Raw genomic sequence first — 20,229 nt, 5'->3', positions numbered from 1 at the left:
GGACTTCATCCAGAAGTCTTCACGCAGATTGTGAACCGTTGGGAACGGCCACAGGTGGACATGATGGCGTCCCGCCTCAACAAAAAGCTAAAAAAATATTGCGCCAGGTCAAGGGACCCTCAGGCGATAGCTGTGGATGCACTAGTGACACCGTGGGTGTACCAGTCAGTTTATGTGTTCCCTCCTCTTCCTCTCATACCCAAGGTACTGAGGATAGTAAGAAAGAGAGGAGTAAGAACTGTACTCATCGTTCCGGATTGGCCAAGAAGAACTTGGTACCCAGAACTACAAGAAATGATCTCAGAGGACCCATGGCCTCTGCCTCTCAGACAGGACCTGTTACAGCAGGGGCCGTGTCTATTCCAAGACTTACCGCGGCTGCGTTTGACGGCATGGCGGTTGAACGCCGGATCCTAACTGAAAAGGGCATACCGGATGAAGTGATTCATACGCTGATAAAGGCTAGGAAAGACGTGACAGCAGAACATTATCACCGTATATGGCAAAAATATGTTGCTTGGTGTGAGGCCAGGAAGAGGAATTCCAGCTGGGTCGATTCCTGCACTTCCTACAGTCAGGAGTGACTATGGGCCTAAAATTAGGTTCCATAAAGGTCCAGATTTCGGCCCTATCTATTTTCTTTCAAAAAGAACTGGCTTCACTGCCTGAAGTTCAGACGTTTGTTAAGGGAGTGCTGCATATTCAGCCCCCTTTTGTGCCTCCAGTGGCACCTTGGGATCTTAACGTTGTGTTGGATTTCCTGAAATCCCACTGGTTTGAGCCACTTAAGACCGTGGAGCTAAAATATCTCACGTGGAAAGTGGTCATGCTTTTGGCCTTGGCTTCGGCTAGGCGTGTGTCAGAATTGGCGGCTTTGTCATGTAAAAGCCCTTATCTGATCTTCCATATGGACAGGACAGAATTGAGGACTCGTCCCCAATTTCTCCCTAAGGTGGTATCAGCGTTTCATTTGAACCAACCTATTGTGGTGCCTGCGGCTACTCGGGACTTGGAGGACTCCAAGTTACTGGATGTAGTCAGGGCTTTGAAAATATATATAGCCAGAACGGCTAGAGTCGGGAAAACTGACTCGCTGTTTATCCTGCATGCACCCAACAAGCTGGGTGCTCCTGCTTCAAAGCAAACTATTGCGCGCTGGATCTGTAACACGATTCAGCAAGCTCATTCTGCGGCAGGATTGCCGCATCCAAAATCGGTAAAAGCCCATTCCACAAGGAAGGTGGGCTCTTCTTGGGCGGCTGCCCGAGGGGTCTCGGCTTTACAGCTTTGCCGAGCTGCTACTTGGTCGGGTTCAAACACATTTGCTAAGTTCTACAAGTTTGATACCCTGGCTGAGGAGGACCTAGCCTTTGCTCATTCGGTGCTGCAGAGTCATCCGCACTCTCCCGCCCGTTTGGGAGCTTTGGTATAATCCCCATGGTCCTTACGGAGTTCCCAGCATCCACTAGGACGTCAGAGAAAATAAGAATTTACTCACCGGTAATTCTATTTCTCGTAGTCCGTAGTGGATGCTGGGCGCCCGTCCCAAGTGCGGACTCTCTGCAATACATGTAGTATATATAGTTATTGCTTAACTAAAGGGTTATTGTTATGAGCCATCTGTTACTGAGGCTCAGTTGTTGTTCATACTGTTAACTGGGTATGGTTATCACAAGTTGTACGGTGTGATTGGTGTGGCTGGTATGAGTCTTACCCTGGATTCCAAATCCTTTCCTTGTTGTGTCAGCTCTTCCGGGCACAGTTTCCTTAACTGAGGTCTGGAGGAGGGGCATAGAGGGAGGAGCCAGTGCACACCCGATAGTACCTAATCTTTCTTTTAGAGTGCCCAGTCTCCTGCGGAGCCCGTCTATTCCCCATGGTCCTTACGGACCACTACGGACTACGAGAAATAGAATTACCGGTGAGTAAATTCTTATTTTCTCTTTATTTGTGCTTGGGAAATATGGTGACATTTCAGGGTGTGACACAAGATTGGGCAGCTTTGCGCCATTTGTTGGGAATCCATCACTAGTATATTTTTGTACATACTGCCCTCCCCCTGCTTTCACTTCCAATGCTCCAACAGCACCCAGACACATTCCTCCACCATTAATTACCAACACCCCAGCATACAAAACTACCTGTTGCCGATCAGGGTCTTCCGTTCTTGTTATTTGATCCATCCACAACAACAGCAAAGACAGCAGGTCCCACAAACTTGTGGGGGAAAAAGCCAACAAAGGAGGGAGGGCCATGCACTCCACACCTATTATGTGCATTGGTGCAGTTTGGTTGCTAGAGATATGTCCGTAGGCTGGGGCCAGACTCTACGGTGGGGGCCCTGTGAGAGAATTGCAGCACATGACCCCTGGGTTCCCTGTTTAGTCCTAATCTGGGCTGCATAAAGCAAAACCTACAGCAATGAGGAATCAGGGTGTCCTCCTCAGGACAGGCACCCAGAGATGACCACCTTCCATTGTCTCCCGTGTTTCCACCCCTGCATAAAGGTATTACAATGGTTTTCTCACAGTTTTATTCTCTTGGCTTCCATGTTTTTCAGGAAAATCTTTTTGCTTGATTTATTCACTATTTATTCTATTATATAAGCCTAAAAATATGATATTCTGGACCAGCAGATCACTGAAAACGTTTGTCATAGTTCAAGAAATAGCATTAGAAGTAGCGATGAATAGACGGTAGCATTCGGCGGAGTTTAATTGCTGTATTAAGGTTCACACTGCTTCACACAGTGCTTGTTATAAGCCGGTTTGTTACTTTGTGATGTGTCTGGAGGATTATTCTAATGCATAAACTTCAGGAGTAAATGTGCTAAGAATGATGATGTATATAGAGGTGTAATATAACCCTGCTAATAGCAACGCAGCTCATCGTATAGTCACCCATCCTATTCTGTATTATGCATTATGCTAGCAATAAAAATTGACTTTACTTGGAGTTATAAATTGCTGTTCAATTGCAAATACAGCGCATCAGTACCAGTAGCCATGGTAACCGCTAGAAACTAGTGAGACCAGACATAGGGCGTGATTCAGGGGTCACACAAGGCACACGCAATGCCAATGTTCACTTAGTTGAGCGATTACTTGCTACTGTGCATGCTGAAATATTTCTGACATCCCCTATGGCGCATGTGCTACGCTGAGTGTATGCACAAAGGTGCTACTGCATACAGGACCGATGGTATAAAAAATAGAGCAGTAAAGCATTGGGCATGTGATGGGAGTGTTGCAGGCTTATATGTGAAAATGGCTGAATTCTCAGACGTATAGCCGCTTCCACAGATGGCCGTGTTCAGGTGTAGACACTGCACTTTCCATAGGCATATGCAAGTGTAGATGGTGCACACAATGGTGTGCCAGTGGTGGACTGTCTGGAATCACTGGCGGTGTTATATGTGCATGGGCACTAAAAGTGGGTATCTCAGTGCTTGCATGCTCAGGTACATGCTATTGCACAAGGGGAGGCTGAAGCTAGCATTTGCATATTATCGCACCCAGAGGCACCAGAACCTTTTTGGTTGGGGGGGGGGGTTGGGTCAAGATATAATCTCATTTTGTTACCCCTAAACTGCGGAATGTCGCCCCCTCAAGGGCAGATGGACTTACCTGATGGACTTACCTGCCACACCACCTAGCTGATAACAGCGATATTTATCTACAGGGCATCCGGAAAGTACTCACAGCGCTTCATTTTTTCCACATTTTGTTATGTTACAGCCTTGTTCCAAAATGGAAGAAATACATTTTTTCCATCAAAATTCTACACACAATACCCCATAAAGTCAACATAAAAATTTTTTTTTAGATTCTTGCAAATGTATTAAAAATAAAAAACGAAGAAATCACATGTACATAAGCACAGCTGCAACTAGGGGGGGCTAAGGGGTCACGTGCCCCGGGCGCCGGACTAGAGGGGGCGCTGGGAACTCTGCCGTGATCACCTCCTGCAGACTGCCTTGCCCCGGGTGCCGAAAATCCTTTTTTCGGCCCTGACATAAGTATTCAAAGCCTTTGCCATAAAGCTCAAAGTTGACCTCAGGTGCGTCCTGTTTCCACTGATCATCCTTGAGATGTTCCTACAGAGTCCACCTGTGGTAAATTCAGTTGATTGGACATGATTTGGAAAGGCACACACCTGTTTATATAAAGTCCCACACTTGACAGTGCGTTTCTGAGCACAAACCAAGCATGAAGTCAAAGGAATTGTCTGTAGACCTCCGAGACAAGATTGTCTTGAGGCACAAATCTGGGGAAGGGTGCAGAAAAATATCTGCTACTTTGAAGGTCCCGATGAGCACAGTGGCCTCCATCATCCATAAATGTTGGAAGTTCGGAACCACCAGGACTCTTCCTAGAGCTGGCTGGCCGTCTAAACTGAACAATTGGGGGAGAAGGGCCCTAGTCAGGGAGGTGACCAAGAACCCAATGCTCACTCTGTCAGAGCTACAGCATTCCTCTGTGGAGGGAGGAGAAGTCTGGCAGGCAGGGCCGTCTTTTCGTATGGGCTCAATGGGCTCTTGCCCAAGGGCCCCATGAGTATAAGGGCCCTAGGCTAATAGCTAAGGGTCCCCTCTTTCCAGGGGTACCAGATTTTTGAAAATCGGCCCTAGGAAACCAGAGATATCCGACTTCAAAGCAGTGGTCCCCATCCAAGCCTGTTAGTTGCTCTTCCAAGCCAGATATCTTAGGTTCTGTCTGACATAGAGTTTTTCCGAGGGTATTCTCCAAATGCTGGGACTCTCCCCTTTCAGTGGACAATGGTAACTTGGCCCTACTATGTCCAGAACCAGAGATATCCGCCTTCAAGCAGCTGGTCCCTGCTCCAGCTCCACACGCCTGGTATGCAGTTTTATATTTTCATTGGAGGACTGCTCTAGTTCCTGAACTCTGATCTACAAGTCCCCAGCACCTCCTGAAAGGTGGGTCTCTATAGTTTTTTATCCTATTAAAAGCTAAGAAATCTATTACCAGGAACTTGAGATATCTGCAGTCAAGCAAGCTGCCCTCCCACCAGAAAATGATAAATATTAAGCCGCACACCATCCACTCCTCCCCTACGTATTAAACACCCCCTACCACCCTGAAAGTCATGTACCAGGGCCACTTCATCCAGCACAATGCCTCATTCTACAGTTTAGTGTTCTCCCTCCCGCCCCATCTGTGCAGTAAAGGAGTAATTAGCAGAAATTACTGCTCCAGGTTCTACATGCTTAGCGGAAGATAGATAACCTCCTACCGCCCGCTGCCACTGATAGCACCCCCCACCCCTACTTCTGGAGGATGGGTAGGGGCCCCAGTGCGTTGCTGTGCCCAGGGGCCCACACTACTGTTAAGACGGCTCTGCTGGCAGGGGAAAAGTCATTGAAACAGCAGTAGGAAAATGTATTACAGGTTTAAACTTTACTTTGAATGGGAATGAAAGCCCCTGTGGAGATGTCACTCACACACCATGAGGTTTGTATAAAGTTTGTTGTGTTTAATATCTGGTAGTTTACGGCAATTGGTTTTCCTGTCACTGCTCCATCAGCTGATGCACTGATCGGTACCCAAAGGGATCCTCGTTGTGGCTTTAATTGTGCCTTCTGTGTCTTAACACAAAGCATTTGTGTGGCTTGGTGACGACAGCCTGTCGTGTTAATGATCTGAAAAGCAAGAAATTAACGTTTAGCTTGGTAGGAGTAATTTGACAGGACCCTCTGTGAGTACAAGATATGTTTAGTATTGTGTAGAATTATATCATTTGGAAAACTGCACTTAACCCATTCTTTGCCTGAAGGCCTACACTCTAATTCAGGGGTGGGGAACTTTTGGCCCTCCAGCTGTTGTTGAACTACACATCCCAGCGTGCCCTGCTACAGTTTTGCTATATGGCCATGCTAAAACTATTACAAGGGATACTGGGATGTGTAGTTTAACAACAGCTGGAGGCCATCCCTGCTTTATATTGTAAGCTCTCAGGAGCAGGCTGCTCTCCTCCATCCTTTCTTCCTGAGTGTGATTGTTGCCCTGTACTTGTATTAGTATATGATGTAAGAGGAACTCGGTAGCTATGGCCCCTAACAATATACTGCTGGCTCCTGACTTTTTGGGGATGTGGATCGGAATCATAAATCCCTTTATTCCTACACTCACACCTAGATAGTCCTCTAGATGAGCCTGCCTACTTTCTGCTTGATAAAATGCTTTAGAAACCTACAGGTACTCCTAGGTTTTAGGAAGGGGGAATAATCTGGAGTTTTACTGTGCAAAAGTCTAAATATCATGTGAACAGACTAACCTCCAATCTAGTTTATAACTTCCCGTTCACTAAATACATAGTTGCCTACCCTCCCGCATTCTGCAGGAGACTCCCCTGAAATAGCAGCAATCTCCCTGATTCCCTGAATAAACCAGCAATCTCCCTGATTACACATTACCCCCATTATGTAGCTGTTACATTTTTGGGGGAACCAAAAAAATCAGAGCTATATACATTTAAATGGGCCCATCAGAGCCATTCCCTGCATTGGTTATAAAGCACAATGATTCCTATGGCTACATGCATTTTAAATAAGGTTTCCCGTGGCCACTTACAGTATATGGAACCTCTTGTAAAGCACAATACATAAACAAATCCTGAAAAATATCAGTGTCTTTTCTTCAACAAGTAGATCTTACTAACTTTGGGGCTGATTTACATTTGGATGTAAGTCATTTTTAAGACATGCCTCTCCGATGTAGCAGTACACAGCCGCACTGATAGGTGTTACCTTCACCATCTTCCTGAAATGCTTTTTCAAAAGTAGGCAAATATGACTAAATAATTGTATTCCATTCTTGTCTAAATATACTGTTTGGTTCAGCATAAGTTTTAGTTATTGCTTTAAGGGACCTCAGGTGGTTATTGCATCTGGCACTTTTGTGTTTATGAAGATTTTTTTATACCTTGCATAGAATTCGCTTAGAAATGCAAAAAATAAGATATTACTTACCGGTAAATCTATTTCTCGTAGTCCGTAGTGGATGCTGGGGACTCCGTAAGGATCATGGGGATAGACGGGCTCCGCAGGAGACATGGGCACTTTAAGAAAGAATTTAGGTTCTGGTGTGCACTGGCTCCTCCCTCTATGCCCCTCCTCCAGACCTCAGTTAGAGAAACTGTGCCCGGAAGAGCTGACATTACAAGGAAAGGATTTTGGAGTCCAGGGTAAGACTCATACCAGCCACACCAATCACACTGTATAACTTGTGATAAACTTACCCAGTCAACAGTATGAACAACAACAGAGCATCAACAATGGATGCCAACATAAGGTAACCCTTTATTAAGCAATAACTATATACACGTATTGCAGAAAGTCCGCACTTGGGACGGGCGCCCAGCATCCACTACGGACTACGAGAAATAGATTTACCGGTGAGTAAATTCTTATTTTCTCTAACGTCCTAGTGGATGCTGGGGACTCCGTAAGGACCATGGGGATTATACCAAAGCTCCCAAATGGGCGGGAGAGTGCGGATGACTCTGCAGCACCGAATGGGCAAACAAAAGGTCCTCCTCAGCCAGGGTATCAAACTTGTAGAACTTAGCAAATGTGTTTGAACCCGACCAAGTAGCTGCTCGGCAAAGCTGTAATGCCGAGACCCCTCAGGTAGCCGCCCAAGAAGAGCCCACTTTCCTTGTGGAATGGGCTTTCACTGATTTTGGATGCGGCAATCCAGCCGCAGAATGAGCCTGCTGAATCGTGTTACAGATCCAGCGAGCAATAGTTTGCTTTGAAGCAGGAGCACCAATCTTGTTGGAAGCATACAGGATAAACAAAGACTGTTTTTCTGACCCTAGCCGTTCTGGCTACATAAACCTTCAAAGCCCTGACCACATCAAGTAACTCGGAATCTTCCAAGTCAGTAGTAGCCATAGGCACCACAATAGGCTGGTTTATATGAAAGGATTAAACCACTTTCGGCAGAAATTGTGGACGGGTCCGCAATTCTGCTCTATCCGCATGGAAAACCAGATAGGGGCTTTTATGTGACAAAGCCGCCAACTCTGACACACGCCTAGCCGAAGCCAAGGCTAATAGCATGACCACCTTCCACGTGAGATATTTCAACCCCACCGTTTTGAGTGGTTCAAACCAGTGGGATTTCAGGAAACTCAACACCACGTTAAGATCCCAAGGTGCCACTGGAGGCACAAAAGGAGGCTGAATATGCAGCACTCCCTTTACAAACGTCTGAACTTCAGGTAGAGAAGCCAACTCCTTTTGAAAGAAGATGGATAGGGCCGAAATCTGGACCTTAATGGAACCCAATTTTAGGCCCAAACTCACTCCGGACTGTAGGAAGTGAAGGAAACGGCCCAGCTGGAATTCCTCTGTAGGAGCATTCCTGGCCTCACAGCGAGCAACATATTTTCGCCATATACAGTGATAATGTTGAGCTGTCACGTCCTTCCTAGCCTTTATCAGCGTAGGAATGACCTCATCCGGAATGCCTTTCTCTGCTAGGATCCGGCGTTCAACCGCCATGCCGTCAAACGCAGCCGCGGTAAGTCTTGGAACAGACAGGGCCCCTGTTGTAACAAGTCCTGTCTTAGAGGAAGAGGCCACGGGTCCTCTGTGAGCATTTCTTGCAGATCTGGATACCACGTCCTTCGTGGCCAATCTGGAACAATGAGTATTGTTCTCACTCCTCTTTTTCTTATTATCCTCAGCACCTTGGGTATGAGAGGAAAAGGAGGAAATACATAGACCGACTGGAACACCCACGGTGTCACCAGGGCGTCTACAGCTATCGCCTGAGGGTCTCTTGACCTGGCGCAATACCTCTGTAGCTTTTTGTTGAGGCAGGATGCCATCATGTCCACCTGTGGCAGTTCCCACCGACTTGTAATCTGTGCAAAGACTTCCTGATGAAGTCCCCACTCTCCGGGGTGGAGTGTCTGCTGAGGAAGTCTGCTTCCCAGTTGTCCACTCCCGGGATGAACACTGCTGACAGTGCGCTTACGTGATTCTCTGCCCAGCGAAGAATTCTGGTGGCTTACGCCATCGCCACTCTGCTCCTTGTGCCGCCTTGGCGGTTTACATGAGCCACTGCGGTGATGTTGTCTGACTGAATCAGAACCGGTTGGTCGCGAAGCAGGGTCTCCGCTTGACGTAGGGCGTTGTATGTGGCCCTTAGTTCCAGGATGTTGATGTGAAGGCAAGTCTCTTGACTTGACCACAGACCTTGGAAATTTCTTCCAGAGAAAGTGATCTCGCTTTTATCAGGAGATCGTCCAAGTATGGGATAATTGTGACTCCTTGCTTCCGCAGGAGTACCATCATTTCCGCCATTACCTTGGTAAATATTCTCGGTGCCGTGGAGAGACCACACGGCAACGTCTGAAATTGGTAATGACAATCCTGTACCACAAATCTGAGGTACGCCTGATGAGGTGGATAAATGGGGACATGAAGGTATGCATCCTTTATGTCCAGAGACACCATAAAATCCCCCCCTTCCAGGCTTGCGATGACCGCTTTCAGCGATTCCATCTTGAACTTGAACCTTTTCAGGTATATGTTCAGGGATTTTAAATTCAATATGGGTCTGACCGAACCGTCCGGTTTCGGGACTACAAACATGGTCGAATAATAACCCCTTCCTTGTTGAAGGAGGGGAACCTTGACCACCACCTGTTGAAGATACAATTTGTGAATTGCAGTTAACACTATTTTCCTCTCGTGGGGGGAAGCTGGCAGGGCCGATTTGAGGTATCGGTGAGGGGGCATCTCCTCGAATTCCAGCTTGTATCCCTGAGACACAATCTCTATTGCCCAGGAATCCAACTGGGAGTGAACCCACTTGTGGCTGAAATTTCGAAGACGTGCCCCCACCGGGCCTAGATCCGCTTGCGGAGCCCCAGCGTCATGCGGTGGATTTTGTAGAGGCCGGGGAGGACTTCTGTTCCTGGGAACTAGCTGTGTTGTGCAGCTTCTTTCCTCTGCCCCTGCCTCTGGCAAGAAAGGACGCACCTCGGACTTTCTTGTTTTTCTGTGATCGAAAGGACTGCATTTGATAATACGGTGCTCTCTTAGGCTGTGAGGAAACATATGGCAAAAAATTTTACTTTCCAGCAGTAGCTGTGGAGACCAGGTCCGAGAGACCCTCCCCAAACAACTCCTCACCCTTGTAAGGTAAAACCTCCATATGCCTTTTTGAGTCGGTATCACCTGTCCATTGCCAAGTCCACAGGACCCTTCTGGCAGAAATTTACATAGCATTTATTCTAGAACCCAGTAGACTAATGTCTCTTTGAGCATCTCTCATATATAGGACAGCGTCTTTAATATGCCCCAAGGTCAACAATATAGTATCCTTGTCTAAGGTATCAATTTCCTCAGACACGGTATCCGTCCATGCTGCTACAGCACTACACACCCAGGCCGACGCGATCGCCGGCCTCAGTAAGGTACCTGAATGTGTATAAATGGACTTCAGGGTAACCTCCTGTTTGCGATCCGCAGCATCTTTCAGGGTAGCCGTATCCTGTGACGGCAGGGCTACCTTCTTGGATAAGCGTGTTAAAGCTTTGTCCACCTTAGGTGAGGATTCCCAGCGTAACCTGTCCGTTGGCGGGAAAGGATACGCCATAAGAATCCTTTTGGAAATCTGCAGTTTTTTATCTGGAGATTCCCAAGCCTTTTCACATAACTCATTTAGCTCGTGTGAGGGGGGAAAGGTTACCTCCGGCTTCTTTTCCCCATACATATGTACCCTCTTGTCAGGGACTGGGATTTTCTCTGTGATGTGCAACACATCCTTAATTGCTATAATCATATAACGGATGGATTTAGCCAATTTTGGCTGTAACTTTGCATCATCGTAATCGACACTGAAGTCAGAATCCATGTCGGTATCTGTGTCAACAATTTGGGATAGTGGGCGCTTCTGAGACCCTGACGGCCTCTGCGACATAGGATCAGGCACGGGTTGGGACCCTGACTGTCCTGAGGCTTCAGCTTTTTCTAACCTTTTATGCAAGGAATTAACATTATCATTTAAAACCTTCCACATATCCATCCAATCAGGTGTCGGCGCCGTCGGCGGAGACACCACATTCTCTTGCTCCCGCTCTGCTTCCACATAGCCTTCCTCATCAGACATGTCGACACAAGCGTACCGACACACCACACACACAGGGAATGCCCTTTTTGAAGACAGTTCCCCCACAAGGCCCTTAGGAGAGACAGAGAGAGAGTATGCCAGCACACACCCCAGCGCTATCAACCCAGGAATAACACAGTAACTTAATGTTAACCCAGTAGCTGCTGTTTATATATATTTTTTTGCACCTAATTATGTGCCCCCCCCTCTCTTTTTACCCTCTTCTACCGTGTATCTGCAGGGGACAGCCTGGGGAGCTTCCTCTCAGCGGAGCTGTGGAGAAAAAATGGCGCTGGTGAGTGCTGAGGAAGAAGCTCCGCCCCCTCGGCGGCGGGCTTCTGTCCCGCTTAAATATGCAATTTTTGGTGGGGGCTCATACATATATACAGTGCCCAGCTGTATATATGTTTAACTTTTGCCAAAAGAGGTCCCAAATGCTGCCCAGGGCGCCCGCCCCTGCGCCCTGCACCCTTACAGTGACCAGAGTATGTGAGGTGTGTGGGAGCAATGGCGCACAGCTGCAGTGCTGTGCGTTACCTCAGTGAAGAACGGAGTCTTCTGCCGCCTTTGAAGTCTTCTTTGCTTCTCATACTCACCCGGCTTCTGTCTTCTGGCTCTGCGAGGGGGACGGCGGCGCGGCTCTGGGATCGGACGCGAGGGTGAGATCCTGCGTACGATCCCTCTGGAGCTAATGGTGTCCAGTAGCCTAAGAAGCAGGACCTAGCTTCAGAGAGTAGGGCTGCTTCTCTCCCCTCAGTCCCACGCTGCAGGGAGTATGTTGCCAGCAGAGCTCCCTGAAAATAAAAAACCTAACAAAATACTTTCTCTCAGCAAACTCAGGAGAGCTCACTGAAAAGCACCCAGCTCGTCTGGGCACAGTATCAAACTGAGGTCTGGAGGAGGGGCATAGAGGGAGGAGCCAGTGCACACCAGAACCTAAATTCTTTCTTAAAGTGCCCATGTCTCCTGCGGAGCCCGTCTATCCCCATGGTCCTTACGGAGTCCCCAGCATCCACTAGGACGTTAGAGAAAGGTAGGTACAAAGTGAACACCATTATGCATATTCTTGTATTCTTACAAGACCTGATGTGCAATAGCTTAAGCTGTGCAAGCTTTAATCATTTTAGAGTGAAAATTAAAGTTCTATAAATAGCAAGAAATGACCTAAAAATGCCCCCTTTCCATCCATATATCTTATTTCAAGAAATCTTCTTTTTACTTTAATTTACATAAATGGATGCCCTGCTGCCATTGCTCTTCTTTCTGTTTCTCAGCAATCATATGTGCCTTGGCGTAATTCTCGGCTAGATGCACCAGCGCAAATTGAGGGCTTGTGTTGTCACCACAGATGATTTGCAGGGTAACTCAGCAGTTCTGCACACTATATTGGCCTCTTATTCATCTTTTCATTACTACAGTACATAATGTAACCAGTCCTGATTTAGGTTTTAAGCCTGTAAACATAATTGTTGCAATGTATCACTAATTCACAATGACTTATATTACTATTAACTCTGATTTTATTTTTATTTTTCCAGAAATAGCATTGCTGCCTCAGCAGTCTGTGCCTTTAATCTCAGCGCTATCACTCAGGCATTCAATGGCCCATTTAGATACCAAGAAAACCCTCGATCAGCTTGGCTACCAACGGCCAACCCCATACCCAATTTCCAGGTAAGAGCGGCCAATATCTAGGCTATGCTGGAGACTTTGTAGAATCTAGAACATAACATCATTGTACATACAGTATAAGGTAGCTTTGAGTCTCCTCATCTTGCATTCCTTTTTGCCCTATCTGTGCAGTTCTTTTTATGACCTGCTAGGTAATGACAAAAGACATCATTTCTGTTGATGTAAGTGGAGAATTTGCCTCAGATTTGAAGTTGCAGACAAATTTGCCTATACGTATATATACAAAAATGTAGTATGGGCCATCTATAAAGTGTTTTGGCATTGTACAGCACAATGGATCCAAATTCAAAGCTGCACAAATTCTAATTTTGTCTTGATCTTTAGTTTCTCTGTCATTTGTTTCCTTTATTTAATACCATGTGTCAATTGTATGTGCTGCAACACACTTTACCTCCACATGAGTCCTTTCTCTATTGCCTGACTTGTCACCTACATCACCTTTCCTGTCCTCCCCATTACCCATAACTCTTTGCTGGTCTCATTAATTCGCTGCTGCAGTCTCTGACTATGCTCCCTTCCTGTTAGTGTGGAATCTTGAATGATGACAGCCCCAATGAGAACCTTACCGAGAGGAGCCTGCAGGATGCTCAGCGTCTTTTTCTTATGAACGACGTAGTCCAGCCGGTGTCTGTGGATCCATTGGTGACACAGGACAGTGTGCGCTTCTCCAAACTGGTGGTGGACATTGTCCAGGGCAAGGACACTTTATACCATGTCATGTATATAGGAACAGGTAATTAAACAGAGGTACTTGCAGAACATAAATTCAGTGGCTTCTGCTCCCAGCGGGATTGTCTTCCCCACTCTCGTGTTTAAAGTACTGCATTCGTCCCAATGTGTTTTCTGAATTAAAATAGGAATTTAATACCTACCGGTAATTCCTTTTCTCGTAGTCCGTAGTGGATACTGGGGATCTGTACTTTAGTATCATGGGGTAAAGATTGGGTCCACTGGAGCCTGGCACTTTAAAACCTTTAGTGTGTGTATGTGTGTGCTGGCTCCTCCCCTCTATGCCCCTCCAAGAGACTCAGTTCAGGAAACTGTGCCAGAGGAGACGGACATACCACGAGAGAAGAAATCGGGTACAACAGCGGTGAGGCATGAATCCAACACACAACCATAACCAAAAAGGAAGGCGCTAACCAAAACAGAAGATAGCAACACCAACCGAACCAAGATAGCAAAGCTATCACAACAACAAAACGGGACCGCAACGGTGGGCCAACCAAACACTTACTCAGGTAAGCTGGAATCAAAGCACTGAGGCGGGTGCCCAGTATCCACTACGGACTACGAGAAAAGGAATTACCGGTAGGTATTAAATTCCTATTTTCTGTTACGTCCTATTGGATACTGGGGATCTGTATTATAGTACCATGGGGAAGTAGCAGCTCGGCACAACTGTAAGGCCCAGACACCCCGGGCAGCCACCCAGGAAGAGCCCACAGATCTCATCGAGTGGGCCTGAATAGACGTTGGCAAAGGCAGAGCCACCGAAGTATGAGCTTGTTGAATGGTCAACCTGAGCCAACGAGCAATTGATTGCTTAGAAGCCGGACGACCAGTCTTGGTGGCATCATAAAGGACAAACAGCGAGTCAGATTTCCGATGACGAGCAGTCCATTTGACATAACCTTCAGAGCCCTCACCACATCCAAGGACTCTGGACCAATGGAGGTGTCAGACAACACCGGAACCACAATGGGTTGATTCACATGAAAAGCTGACACCACTTTTGGCAAAAACTGAGGTCGGGTCCTGAGTTTTGCCCTGTCTTTGTGAAAAATCAAATAAGGGCTCTTACAGGATAAGGCCCCCAATTCAGAGACACGTCTGGCAGACACCAATGCTAATAACATCAGTCTTCCAGTTGAGAAGTTTTAACTACATCCTATGTGAGGGTTCAAACCAGTCTGATTGGAGAAAGGACAGAACCACATTGAGATCCCACGGAGCCATGGGTGGTATGAAGGACGGGTGCATATGAAGAACTCCTTTTAGAAAAGTTTGTACTTCCGGCAACATTGCAAGTTGTTTCTGGAAAAAAAATAGAGAGCGCCGAAATCTGCACTTTCATGGAGCCTGACCGTAGGCCCATATTCACTCCCGTTTGCAGGAAAAGAGGAAAAGTAGAAAGTGACCCATTCTAAATTCCACAGGAGAAACCTTTCTACTTTCACACCAGGAAACATACTTTTTCCGGATACGTTGATAATGTTTAGACGTAACCATCTTCCTGGCCTGGACCATGGTGGAAATAACCCGGGAGGAAAGACCTTTTCTAGCTAGAATCTGCCTCTCAACTTCCAAGCCATCAAAAGTAGCCGCTGTAAGTCTGGATAGACGAACGGACCTTGTTGAAGAAGATCCCTTTGAAGCGGCAGAGGCCAATCTGGGGCAATTAGAATTGCTTGAACGCTTTCCCTTCGTAGACTTTTTAGAACCCTTGGGACTAGCGGTAGAGGAGGGAACAGGTACACAAATTGGTACGTCCATGGTGTCGTCAGTGCATCTACTGCTACAGCCTGCGGATCCCTCATTCTGGAACAGTAATGGCATAGCTTCTTGTTGAAACGAGAAGCCATAAGATCTATCTGCAGACAGTCCCACCGGTGAATTAACTGTTGAAACACCTGGGGATGTAGGCCCCATTCCCCCGGATGGAGGTCGTGTCTGCTGAGGAAGTCCGCTTCCCAGTTGTGCACTCCTGGAATGAATATGGCTGAGATGGCCTTTGCGTTGACCTCTGCCCAGACGAGTATTCTTGACACTTCTCGCATCGCCGCTCTGCTTTTTGTTCCCCCTTGTCGGTTTATGTACGCTACCGCCATGGCGTTGTCCGATTGAACCTGGATCACCTGATCCTTCAGGAGATGGGAAGCCTGCAGAAAGGCATTGTAAATTGCCCTGAGTTCCAGGATGTTTATCGGCAGAGCAGATTCCTGATTTGACCATATCCCCTGGAACTGGGCCTCTTGGGTCACAGCCCCCCAATCCCGGAGGCTGGCATCCGTTGTCAGTAGAATCCACGAGTGGATATTGAAATTCCTGCCTTCTACCAGGTTAGGAACTTGTAGCCACCATAACAGAGAGATCAGGGCTTTTGGAGATAAGGTCACTTCCTGATGCATGTGAAGGTGAGACCCTGACCATTTGTCCAGCAGATACAGCTGAAATGGCTGGGCATGAAATCTGCCATATTGGATTGCCTCGTAAGCAGCAACCATTCTGCCCAGCAAGTGTATGCAAAGATGTATGGATACCTTGCGAGGATGGAGCACTGAGCGGACCATAGCCTGGATAGCCTGGGCCTTGTCCAGTGGAAGAAAGACCTTTTGAGACACTGTATCCATTATCATTCCCAGGAACTGAAGACGTTGGGTCGGTTCCAGGTAAGATTTCTGAAAATTTAGGATCCACCCATGATCCGTAAGCAGGCGAGTCGTCAGATCGATGCTGTGCAATAGACGCTCGCTTGACATAGCCTTTATCAGGAGATCGTCCAAGTAGGGGACTATGTTGGCTCCATCATGCACAGTTGCAGCATCATTTCTGCCATGACTTTGGTGAAGACCCTCGGAGCTGTGCACAGGCCAAAGGGCAAAGCCTGAAACTGGAAGTGGTCGTCCAAGATGGCGAACCTGAGGTAAGCCTGATGAGGGGGCCACATGGGAATGTGTAGGTAAGCATCCTTGATATCTAGAGATACCAGGAATTCCCCCTCCTCCAGACCGGACACCACTGCCCGCAGGGATTCCATCTTGAATTTGAACACCCCCAGATACGGGTTTAGAGACTTCAGGTCCAAGATGGGTTGCACCGAACTGTCTCTGGTTTTGGAATGAAAAACCCTGTTGCGTAACAGAGGAGGTACTGGAACCACGACCCCTATCTGCAAAACTTTTTGAATAGCGTCTTGCAAGGCAACTTTTGCTGCTGGCAAAACTGGCAAGCCAGATTTGAAAAATCTGTGAGGAGGAAGTGCTTGAAATTCCAGCCGGTATACCTGAGAAATGAGGTCCCTCACTCAAGGATCCCGGCAGGAATTCGCCCACACGTGGGCGAAGTGTTGAAGGTGAGCACCCACCTGAAAGTCGCCGTGCTGCTAGGGCCAACCGTCACGCGGAAGGCTTAGTGGCAGGGGATCTGGTGATCTGTTCCAGGGAGGCAGCAGCTGCAGGTTAACTGGACTTACCACGAGATCCTTTGAGAGTAGCGGAGACCCCCCGGCCCCTGCCTCTGAACCGTGCCACATGAAAGGACTGCAAGGAGGGACCTGTGTAAGAACGTCTAGCAGGTGGCACAGCCGACGGCAGATAGGTAGACTTACCCGCCGTTGCCTGGGAGATCCATTTATTTAATTTGTCGCCAAACAAGGCATCACCTGTAAAGGGAAGATTTTCTGCACCCTTTTTGGAATCAGCGTCCGCTGACCATTGACGCAACCACAGAGCTTTGCGTGCCAAAACAGCCATAGCAGTAGTGCGGCCATTTATCTTACACAATTCTTTTATAGCCTCACTCATAAAATTTGCAGCATCCTGTATATGTTGCAGCAGAGTAATGACCTCATCCTGGAGCAGAGAATCTAAACCATCAATAACCGTATCAGACCACCTGACTACCGCCCTGGAAATCCACCCACAAACAATTGTGGGGCACTGTGCTACGCCTTGAGAGTGGTCTCAATTTTACAGTCAGCCGGCTCTTTTAGGGATATAGGGGGTCATTCCGAGTTGTTCGCTCGTTGCAGATTTTCGCAACGGAGCGATTAAGGCAAAAATGCGCATGCGCATGGTACACAGTGCGCATGCGGTTAGTATTTTAGCACAAAACTTAGTAGATTTACTCACGTCCGAACGAAGATTTTTCATCGTTGAAGTGATCGAAGTGTGATTGACAGGAAGTGGGTGTTTCTGGGCGGAAACTGGCCGTTTTCTGGGAGTGTGCGGAAAAACGCAGGCGTGACAGGGAAAAACGCGGGAGTGTCTGGAGAAACGGGGGAGTGGCTGGGCGAACGCAGGGCGTGTTTGTGACGTCAAACCAGGAACTAAACGGCCTGAGCTGATCGCAATCTGTGAGTAGGTCTGGAGCTACTCAGAAACTGCTAAGAAATTTCTATTCGCAATTCTGCTAATCTTTCGTTTGCAATTCTGCTAAGCTAAGATACACTCCCAGAGGGCGGCGGCCTAGCGTGTGCAATGCTGCTAAAATCTGCTAGCGAGCGAACAACTCGGAATGACCCCCATAGCCCCTGGCACCGGCAGTACCAATTTCTTAGACAGTCTGGATACAGAAGAATCGACTGATGGGGTTTTTTCCCATACCTTCCTGTCCTAAGCTGGGAGGGGAAAAGTAGCTAAAAACCTCTGAAGAATTTTACATTTCTGTTACAATTCTTTAGACACAGAAAAGGTGACTTCTTTGATCTAACATTAAAGTACAACTCCTTATCTGGTTCTGTGTCCTGATCCGGTATGTGAAGAACCTCTCTTACAGCTTAAATGAGGGCCTCCACCCCAGGGGACAGAGAGCTGTCCTCATCCATATCATTATCATCAACATCAGGCTGATCAGAATCAGAATCAGACTGGAGCACCTGTGGCAGTGAGCATTTATGTGAAACCAACTGAGGGGGCTGAGAAACCTTTCTGGTATCTGCTGCTTTAGCCATACATTCAATAGACTGTTTCAACACCTGTCTCTCTCTGCACCTAATGCTGAATTTACATTCTGAATCATGCTTTTAAAATTATCTAACCAGTCAGGTGCCAGTGAACTGTGTCCCTGTGGAGATAAGGAGCACTGTTCACACATGAGGGACCCTGCTGATGAAGAGGTAGAGTTACAAGCAGCACACATAACCATGCCCACAGACATATTTACACAACTGTAATACAGCACAGCTCACTAAACACCTCCACACAGACCCTAGAGAGCCCCTGGAGTGACACTGAGGAACGGAGACCAGCACACAAAACACAGCAGCGCAGTGTGTGAAATTATGTGTACAACCTGATAGAAGTGCAGCGGCGCTACCGCTGGTGTGCTCCCCCCCTGCTATGATCCCCTGGTCCCAGTACAGAGTCTCTAACAGCGTGGGTCCCTGGAGGAGCAGCGTGCATGCAGCCTTGATGATCTGCAGCAGCAGGAAATGGCACCTTCCCGCCTCTGGTCCTGCCACGGGAAGCCCCGCTCCTTGCAATGGCGCGCGGTCCCTTCCGTTTTATACTGGCCATGTTAAAACACATAAATATATGTAACAGTACAGACAAGCCCTAATGGACAGTGAGCACTGCGGGGCATGAGCCCTGAGCCAGTCTAGTCTGCGACGGGCACCGCAGCTCGAGGCCCGTGACTTAACACACACCGCACCTATCGATCTTCGGCATCTGTTAGAGGGTGGCGGCTAGCTGCTTGCGTGGGCACATACACTAACGGTGTGTGAACAGCACCTCAGGAGCTCAGTGTCCTGTCAGCTGGGATTACGAACCATTAACCCTCAGGAGGTTGGTTCGGTCCCCCCTCTAAGTCTCACGAAGCAGGTAGACTGGTTGCCAACCAGTACTACCTGAAAATAAATAACTAAAATAAAAAATAAAGGAAACTCTCTGGAGCGTCAGAGAAATGCACCCGGCTCCTTGGGCACCTTTTTCTAAACGGAGTATGGTAGGAGGGGCATAGAGGGGAGGAGCCAGCACACACATACACACACTACAGGTTTTAAAGTGCCAGGCTCCAGTGGACCAAATCTATACCCCATGGTACTAAAGCACAGATCCTCAGTATCCACTAGGACGTAAGAAAAACAGAATTTATAACTGGAGGTAAAGTATTGACCTTATAATAGATAAGAGGTAATTTAATTTTGTTATGAGAAATAACATAATTTCAGATGGCAAAGACCAGTTACACTGGTGACGGCACGTCTTTGGTAATAATGTGAGCAGGTTTTATAACAAGAATAATGCATTACAGCCACATACAACTGGGTGATATTCTATAAATGTGGAACATTACTTGTAGGATCGTCTTTGTCCTCCGTGGCATTATTTTGCCATTAATTCCACCACTTCAGTTTCTTATACAGAATAAAAAATTTTACTGTTATATGTTATGTTTTTATGTCTTTTCCCCTAGTCAGTTAATGTCACAATTTAAAATGTTAGAAGTATTCTTGACTATAAGATCCCTCATTTATTAAGAAAGCACAGAACAACCACGCCTGGCACAAGTAAGCCACACAGATCGGTTTAGCATCTTTTTTTTTGCACTAATGGGGTCTTATTCGCAATGCAATGCAACAAAGCCAACTTCACATGACTGAACTGATTACTTTTATATGAGAAATTTGTATATCATGGTCTGAATCTGTATACAAAGCACA

The 20,229-nt window shown here is 47.2% G+C and overlaps 1 protein-coding gene across 4 annotated transcripts in view; it reads left to right on the top strand.

The window, feature by feature from the left end:
- Positions 1 to 20,229, top strand: part of SEMA5B (semaphorin 5B) — a 750,739-nt gene that overhangs the window by 515,486 nt on the left and 215,024 nt on the right. For all 4 annotated transcript variants that reach the window (XM_063934055.1, XM_063934058.1, XM_063934057.1 and 1 more), the window contains 2 exons: positions 12,689 to 12,824; positions 13,368 to 13,575. In XM_063934055.1, the coding sequence (XP_063790125.1) occupies positions 12,689 to 12,824; positions 13,368 to 13,575 (344 nt within the window). The remainder of the gene's footprint in view (positions 1 to 12,688; positions 12,825 to 13,367; positions 13,576 to 20,229) is intronic.

This window comes from Pseudophryne corroboree, chromosome 7, assembly GCF_028390025.1.
Source record: "Pseudophryne corroboree isolate aPseCor3 chromosome 7, aPseCor3.hap2, whole genome shotgun sequence".
Taxonomy (NCBI): domain Eukaryota; kingdom Metazoa; phylum Chordata; class Amphibia; order Anura; family Myobatrachidae; genus Pseudophryne; species Pseudophryne corroboree.
The sequence above is the reverse complement of the archived record's forward strand: the minus strand, read 5'-3'. Positions and strand labels throughout refer to the sequence as shown.